At 42.7% G+C, this 9,043-nt stretch overlaps 1 protein-coding gene across 1 annotated transcript in view; it reads left to right on the top strand.

Moving 5' to 3' along the window:
• Positions 1–716: 716 nt before the first annotated feature.
• Positions 717–9,043, top strand: part of phf21b (PHD finger protein 21B) — an 88,852-nt gene continuing 80,525 nt past the window's right edge. The window contains exons 1-2 of the mRNA XM_073481083.1: positions 717–975; positions 1,711–1,776. Coding sequence (XP_073337184.1) covers positions 922–975; positions 1,711–1,776 — 120 coding nt within the window. The 5' untranslated portion in view covers positions 717–921. The remainder of the gene's footprint in view (positions 976–1,710; positions 1,777–9,043) is intronic.

The raw sequence follows: 9,043 nt of genomic DNA, 5'->3' as shown, positions 1-9,043 counted from the left end.
GAAATACTTGTGTCAGAGATTGCTCCAAAAACAAAACAACAACATTATTATATAGTATTAAATATTAGTGAAATATACAAGACGTAAAGTATTCAAGGAGTAAAAGCAAAAACCAGTGCCTAATAACAACAACAGAAGTAAGATAAGTACAAGAAGGTTGTAAAAAAAAAAGTAATACTGCACCTGATATTAAATGATATATTGTATATGATATATGATATATTGTATATATATTGTATTTTTAATTTTGTGTGTACGGTAATCTTATTCATGACTGTATGATTTCTGTTTTCACATATGGTGTGTGTCCCTTCTTATACCTTCCTATACTCACAATAAATGCAGAATAAGTCTAGTTTTGATGCATACTTTCTACCTTTATGTTTCATGTTGTTCATGTGACATTATAGAGTGAAAACACGAGTTTTTATCAGAAACCCTCCTCACTGTGTTCAAGTAGTGGCCCCACAGGCTCACTGCGCATGCGCCGTCTGTGGGGGGGTTCTGCTCGCTCTGCTCCATCCGGGAACTTCAGAATTACCATTGACAGCCGAAGCGCAACTTTTCCCCAGGCAAAGTGAAATCAAGCCGCGGACTCGGACAAAATATAGTACCCGTTTTTCAACTTAAATTTATCGAAAGAAAAGCGAACCCGCTTCCCTGTCGGACCCGTCGACGTTCGGCCGTCATCTGGAGAGGACCCGTCCGGGGCCTGAGCTCTTTCTGCCGGGTTTGGAGCACTTTTTGAGACGGGCGGAAAGTGGGTGATGAGTCCTAGCCTGGAAAAGAAGCGAGAACTTGCTTTGCAGCCTGAGTAGTTCTTCTTTCAATTGTTATTGTCGCTTTAAAAAATCTTTAATTCACTTAAACTTCGTCTCGGTCGCGTCGAAAGTGGGAGAAAAGTGCTTTTCTGGTCGGAACATGGAACTACAAGGCCTGCAAGAGGCGTTGAAAGTAGAAATCCAATGTCATCAGGTAAATGAAACATCGTGTTATTCTTCCCTTATTGGTGTTACGAGCAAGTGAGAGCAGGAGGGAGAAATGTGAAGGGATGAGAGGTGAACACTCCGAGGGGAGAACTATGCGACATGTCGCCGCTAATGTCTGCCGGCGACACATCGGCCACTTCCAAGTCAGATTAAGTGCACTTTTCACGGTACTTTGGCCGATTGTCGTAGGTGTTTTTCTGCGAGCAACAAGAATTGTGAGTGATAATGCGGTGGTGCTGTGTGGCGATCAGGACGCGACCTGAATATTTATGAGGTGCAAGAAACTGAGTCGCTGTGGCGATCAGCACCGCTTTGTTCCTCCCTTACATACTAAACTTGAGACACTTTTGTAATTCCCGTTTCACTCCTCCGTCGTTTACAAACTAGTTGCACAGATGAAGCAGGACCCACAGGTAAACGTTATATTTTCCCGAAAGCTTCTGAGCCAAACGATCCGGGCAGCGGGCGGATCGGGGAGTGTGCGAGAAACTTTATCAGCATAAATCTCCTCTTCTCCTCGGTTAAACACCACTAGCTTCACCAGTTAGCACGCCTGTCTGTTTTTATTATTCTGGCAGCTTTAGCTTCCCTCATCGTGACTTTGCTGGAAAAAAAAAATCAAAAAAAAAAAAAAAATCCCGTCATATGTGGTGTGAAGTTTCATTGTTGTGTCACAAAATGGTCTTTTTCCAACTGACAGTGTTTTTGTGTTCGGCTGTAGGACGGAGAGCTTAAGAGACCGCTGCACGACAGGCAAACAAGAATAACAGCCCTGAGCGATAAACAAGTAAGCTCCGATGTGTTTCGTCTGGACTGTTTCTTTTATTTCTGCCATCTCTGTGCCCCGTTGTGGGAGCTTCTCTCCCGGTACCGGCGGCCACAACAGCCCGGTGATGTGAGAGCGGACCGGCGGCGGCGGCGGGCAGCGGCGCTAGCTTAACTCCGCGCCCCGCTTCATTCTCGCCACTCAAAGTTGTGTAATGTTGAAAAATGTTAGCGTCCATTTTGAGTAGGTCGACATGTTTCTGGAGAGTAACGGCGGAGGCTAATAAAGGAGCAGCCGGGCTAACTATCCGGCTCAGACTTTTTGGAAATAATAGTTGAAGTTGTGTGGGTGAAAGGAACCGTAAACATCATCATGGAGTTGCTTTTTAGGCGTGTTTGACACCGCTGCACGGCCCGGTTCCGTTACTTTATACTTAGTCTGCTGCTATTATTTCTTGTGGGTCACATGACCGCAGCGGTGCATTTGATTCGCCCACGATTACGCTTTCACTTTTCTACTATCTTTATGGTTAGCAAACGGTGTCCTATATTAACTTTGAAGCGGGCGGTGTTGGAGCTACACGGCCCGGATGGATGGATGGATGCTGGAGGAGGCAGCGGTGGTGTTCAGCACCGCGGCCAGCTCCTCCAGCTCCTCCGGCTCCTCCGGGCTCCGCCAGGCTCCTCCGGCTGCCGCTGCACCGCCCCGCCGGTCGGTCCCAGCCCGACAGCAGCGTACACAACTTCCCCACATTAGCAAGAAGAAGAATTCAAGGAAAATAGGTCGATTTTTATTTCGCCTTGTGTTTTATTTGAATTGTTAGGGGCCTGTTTTCCCTCTGCCCGACTTTAATCGATCCCATTTCCTGTGGAATGCAGTTTGTGAGCACTTGGAGCAGCAGCGCCTTGATTTGTTGCAGTTAAACCCATTAAACTTGCTGTATGTAAAACAGCCACATAGCAGCACAGCGGCCAGAGTTATGAATCCAGTTTGTTGTCATGGTGCAGGCCTGAATCCTGACTCCACATCCTTGTTTTTGTGTTGGACTGTGTGTATTTTCTTTCCCCTTCTTCTTCTTCTGCTTCTTTCAGTTTGGTAGTGGAAGCTTCCATTTTGAGAGCGAGCAGGGGGTGGCTGCTTCCCCCCTCTAACATGGAGAGGGAAAAAGTCTGCAGAGTTTCGTGCAGGAGGAGGAGGAGGAGGTGGAGGAGGAGGGGGGATGGGCCCCATTCATGCCTAACATTACCATTTTGATTGCTTTGATGCTGTTTTTGGTTTGGAAGGGGGGGAGGGGTGGCAGGGAAAAGAGAGACAGAAAGCCCAGTCAGCACTGCACGGCGATGTTTTTAATCACAACACACTATACTGATTTTTTTCTTCTTCTTCCTTAGCAGCAAAATGTGACCTTTACTTTTCCTCTGCACACACATGAAGCACTGCTTCTCTCTTAAACCAAATTAGTCCTAAATTATACATCCACACAGGACTGTTCCAACAGAGATTTAATGATGATCTTGGCTAAAACTAAGCACACTTTGAGGCTGTGTCAACATTTGCTATGTCCAGAAATAAACTCGCCGTGAACTTCAAGCTGCTAAGAGAGCAAGTTTTTATCGGATGGAAGCAGAAATAATTAGATAACCGCACAAGTGTTTATTAGTAGGATTGAGAGACTGTCTCCTGGCTGGAAGAAAAGCCTGGAGGTCATTTCATGGTCACAGTTTGAGGCCTGGAGACGGAAGTTTGAGAGAGAAGCCTCCAATAATCAGACGGAGGATTTTAATTTGGAGCTGAGCTTTGAATAGGGAGCGCAGTCTGTCTTCAGCATCCATGTTGTGAATAGGAACACGTTTTAATAACACCCTGTTTTGCTCCAGAAAACAGCCAGTGTTTATCAGAGGAGGGGGAACAGGCTGCTCTCTGCGGTTGACGGATGTAAATGCAAACGAGGAGTGATTAGAAAATAAAAATAACTTAACTGGAGAAGTGCAGAACAGATGAGATGCATTTATGAATCTGACCGTGGTTTTATCCTCCTCCTCATGTATCCTGACTCAGTGTGAAGGTCTGTCTCCACTATAACATCTGTATCGACTACCTTTATCCTTGATAGCCGTGTTTTCAGTCCTTGAAGAAGAATGGATTCATTGATTCTCCTCCACTCTGCTCCACTTGCTCTCTGTTGCATCATGGCGTCAGTTTTTTACTGACTTGTCAGGTGGAGAGAAGTTGTTTTTCTTCCTTTTAGACAGTTCTGCTCCATTTATTGTCTTTATTTATTTCTTCAAGCAGATCACCATCGATCAGCTTCTGTGGATTTATCTCCTGGGCGTTAAACTCTTCTATTCATTCCATTTCTGGAGTAGAAATAGTGTTTCCAGTCTTGCGTTTAACTTGAAACAAAGACCGCAGCTACTTGACTTGAAAGATTCCCAGTGACAGAAGTAAAGTCATTTTAAATACAGCATCTGTAACCATGGATACTCCTGCGTCTTACACCCTGTGCTCCTCATTAAGGCTTTTTTTTTAAAGTTTCACACAGTGACGTGTATACAGGGAGTGCATTTTGCTATATATACACACAGTATGTGTGTGTGTACATGTGAACAGCAGTAAAGCAAAGAGAAGTAGTGCTCTCTAAAATGAGATCCACAGGAGAGGAGTGCGAGTGCAGAGGGAGTGATTGGAGGAGTAATGACGAGACACAGTTGTAGTCAGTGTTGCCAGATCTGGCGAGAGAAACAAGCAACCGGGTCTATAAAACAAGGCCAAACAGGCAGCTTTACCAAATGTGAGAGGCTAATTGATCAGTTTATTTTGCATTTTGCTTGTAATTTCATATCTTTTCTTTTGAACTCTTAAGTAGTTCAAACAACTAATAGAAATGAATCAACGGACCAGGTTTGATGTAACAATAATTTATCACTTTGAACAGTAACAAAGTAATATAACCCAAGACTTTGGATTTTGATGCTAATATCACACTCACTATATCAAGTACAGCGTCATCACCGGTGAAGACTTCACACTAAACTTATAATATCGAGTCGAATCCTCACTTTGGTCATTGGTACGTTTTCTCCCAGATTTCACCCACTTCGTCCCTGGCATTGTTAGGGAAGTAGCTAAAACAACTCCATTAATTTCTTTAAAATGTCACCTGTGTTTGTGTTGGTGGAGGAAACAGGGTTGTAGACGGATCCTACAACATGACAAGATCGGCATTTTTGCTGTATAAGACAGGAGAGACAGGAGAAGCAAATATACTTTAGAAACAAGCCCAATAAAGGACCACACCACAAAGATAGTTGATTGTTGAGTCTCATTCCCAGGACGTCAAACAGCCACATGTTGGGTTGGTAAAGCGTTCCGAGCAGCAACAAAGTGAGAAAATAAGAAACTCTCTGCAGATACGAGACACTAACACGCCTTTTCTCCCCATTCAGCCTCCCTCTCTGTCTGTTTACGTCTTCTTACCTCTTTGTTTCGTCTCGCTGCGTCTGCCGTGCGTGATGTGCTCTGATAGGTCGACATCAGTCTGGTGATGTTGGGAAGGCGGCGTGCGATGACGCCAAATAACAATAATCCATAATTCACCTCAAATGCATCAAACTAAAGTAACGAGGCTGTTTTGAAGCTGTGAGGAGGAGAAAGTTCAGATGTTTGTGTTCAGATGTAGAGAGGGAAAGTCTCAGAGATACTCAGGTACAGGACAGATACCTGAAACATCTGCTGAAGTACAGTAATGAAGTATTTGTACTTTAGGACAGGAAACGGTGGGTCTATAGACGGCTCATAATGTAGATTCAGATGTTTTTAATCAGGTTTGTTGTGATGAGAAACGGTGTATTTCTGGATGGTTGGATATTCAGGACTTTGCTGTGTGTAAAGGTCATGACTAATGCTGTGTGTCCCATTTCCATACTGTTTACAGAGGCTGTGAAGTACACACTACAGTATGTACTAATATGTTTCTGTTAGTGTACAAGAAGTGATGCATCGTCTACAAACCAGTGTGATCGCTAGAATAAAGACCTCTGCAGACGTGAATCCTCTGGTCAAAATTGAACAAAATTCAGCTTGAGTTTGGTGAAGACAGTCAGGAGACCGTATATGGTGTTAGATTTGTGAACTGTGAGCTGTATTATATCAAACACGCCATCTTTATATCATATCAGTGTAAAACAACTTTAACATCATGTAGTTAATATACATAATGTATGAGGAAGAGTCCCAGAGATGTTTAATGCTGGTAATCGGAGGTTTTGAGTCCGTTACCTCCTTGCTGTGTCTCTGATTGTTCTGTAATCTGACTTTTTCTCTCTCCTGAGCTCCTCGATAGTAAGTTGTGTAATGAGAGATCACCACTCAGAATTCATTTAGCTACTTATGGAGGAGCTGGATGACAAAGTGAGTCAGAGCTGGTGAGGAAGCTACAGTTTGGTTTCAGGTTGACCTCTTTCACTTTCACAGCTGGGATCAGAGTTTTGGAGTAAATCTGTTGTTGATGTGTAGTTCAGAGGTGTGATGTCAAAGACGTCTCACACTTTATTTTAAAATTTCTGGATTTTATTCTGTGGAAAAAAGCAAATAACTAGACTGGGGCTTGTGTCAGTTTATTATATTTTCCTTTTTAGTTTCAACTCTATATATGCGCTGGCCCAGATTTGTTGGATTAAACACATTAATTAAAATGCAACATATAAACACAGGAGTGAAATAATTTAAACTGGGTTAAAACTCGGTCGCGTGATGAAGCAGGACTGTACATCCCCAAACACAATGACTGTCAGGGTTGGGGCAGGAAGCCACCTCTTAAACTCAGAAATCAATAGTCGAATGGCCATCAGGGTCATTTAAAACAGAAAAGTTAGAATTTTTTATTATGTTATTATTTTTGTCTGATCTTCAGGTGCTTCATTGTTAACCTGCCAGTGTTAACAGCAGACGTTTGTGAACACACACCTGTTTCATTTAACAAGTAACCTCATCATCACCAGACTCCCTTAACAAATGTAGTGATTTTAAGAGTTGTTGAGTTAAAACAAACTTTATAACGCTGTGAAACTCTGTCTCTGACAGATTCTGAATCATTGTCTCCTTCTTGTAAATTCAGCATTAAATGAAAACAGTAAGTTGTGTGTTTCCTTGTAAAAAGTGTCAGTTTGTCAACATTTAGCAGCTGTTTGAACACACTGTTTACACTGATTTCACCATTTACACTCAATTTATGAAAGAAGAAACATTTTATTGATCTAAACATGTCACATTTTACAAATACACTGAACAGTAACCAGTATAGGCGACTTCTTTGTCACCAGACTCCCTTAACAAATGTGTCAGTTTAGTGAGTTGTTGAGTTGGAGACACTTTATAAACTGTGTGAAACTCTGTCTCTGACTGATTCTGACTTATTTGTTCCTTCTTGTTAATTAAGCAAATGTTCTACATGAACTTCTGTCGTTATGTGAAAAACACAAGTTTGTCGCTCAGGACGGATGTTTAACCCAGCTCTAAATGACTTCTCAGAAAAGCACTCTTAAATCCATTTTCTGCTGCTGGTCCAGCTCACATTAATATCACTAATTATATCATCAGACATTATAGTTATTAACTGCTGGGGTGTGATCTTAAAATGTGATATAATTTGCTTCCGGTGGCTGCTGTGATGGTGAAACAGGTTTTAGATTGTGTTCTGTGTGGTATTTTAAAAAGGTCTTGCTAAGTGTCGACTTTAACTTAGTGAACCTGGCTGTTTGTCCTCTCACAGCTCTGCAGGTGACATTAAAACGGCTGTAACTTGTTCAGAAACTGTTTCCAGTCCAGCTAAAAGCCATTTAAAGACAACACTGTGTCTTTTTTCTGCACTAATTTCCTCTTTGCACATACATTAGTCAGCGAGGGTCAGCGGTCGGCCCGCGCTGCTGAGACTCGACTGTGTCATACATCAGCCCTGCTCAGTAATTGGACAGTTGAGAGGCTGGAGAAGCTGTTGGTCGTCTCTGGTGGGAGGCAGAGAGGCCCCCCGCCCCCATCCATACATCCCTCCATCCCTAGCTTCCTCCTGCTGGGCCGGGCTAAAGGTTTTCAGGGAGTGCTGGTCGCATTTGTTTAGACAGAGGACAGGGTTTTTGTCTCAGCCATCGTACGGAGGCCGGCGAGTAGGCGAACTTTCCCAGCAACTCAAACCAAACTCGGACTAATCCCACAGCGTCTCATTACAGCCTCCTGCAGAGCTGATTGAACCAGAGGAAGGTTTAGGGATTTCTGCTGGACTAACTCGTGGTTTTACAGAGCAGAGTGGTGAAAAGGACCGGGTTCCCTCCAGGCTTTTCTTTTAGAGGCCGATCTATACCTTTAAACAACTTTCTCCCTGAATTCACCCCGCTGCCTTTCTTCTTTTGTCTCCAAAACTGAAGGAAGCTTTAACTGGATAATTACTGTACCTTCACGACCTGATGGCAAAATACACTCTTCTTCTTCTAACACGGTTTTTCAGTGTGCAGGAGATTCACAGTGGAAAATGACTAAATGTGTATTAAAAGCGTCTTGTTGTTTCACAATGCAACCAAAGCAGAGAATAAAGGACTCAGCATGCTTCAAACTAACCAGGTCCTACAACATGTCTGCCCTCCAGCTCCACATTCTTATTATCTGTTTTCAAATGGATCAAAATTGTCGTATTTGGCCCCAAATCTTTGGAAATCAGGCGTGATTGTGTGTTGTCGGAGACGGCGTGTAAAAAAACTGACAATAGGCCTGCAGATAACCACTGATATCGATTATTAGTAATTAAGGAGACGGATGACCAATAAATGAAAAATGTGTTTGTTTGTCAGCAGGATTAAACAAAAACTACTAAACAGATTTCCATCAAACTTGCATGGATGAGTCTCGGCCCAGAATAGACCCCATTAACTTCTGGTGTGGATCCAGACAAAGGGACGGATCCAGGATTTTCTTTTCTTGATGAAAAAATTGTGTGTATTAGGTGGCTTGTATCTATGAATCAGTACCTTGGCGGAGGTATGCACTCTAATGACTTTCTTGTTTGATTGATTGACTTTATTGGTAAGTGGACAAAAAAAGACAAATTCCCATAATTTGAAAAATATCAGATCCAATAACCAGTGTTTCCGTACAACTAACAATTATCTTCATTATTTATTAATCGGCCTGTTATTTTATGGATAAATCAATAGTTTAGTCTATAAAATATAAAAGAAACGATCATCACAATCCCCATCATCGTTCCCCAATAGTAGTAGTCAAAGCAACAGTCCGAAAC

This window comes from Pagrus major, chromosome 14 (assembly GCF_040436345.1).
Source record: "Pagrus major chromosome 14, Pma_NU_1.0".
In the NCBI taxonomy this organism is placed as follows: Eukaryota; Metazoa; Chordata; class Actinopteri; order Spariformes; family Sparidae; genus Pagrus; species Pagrus major.
Note: the sequence above shows the minus strand (reverse complement) of the source record. Positions and strands in the feature narration are given on the sequence as shown.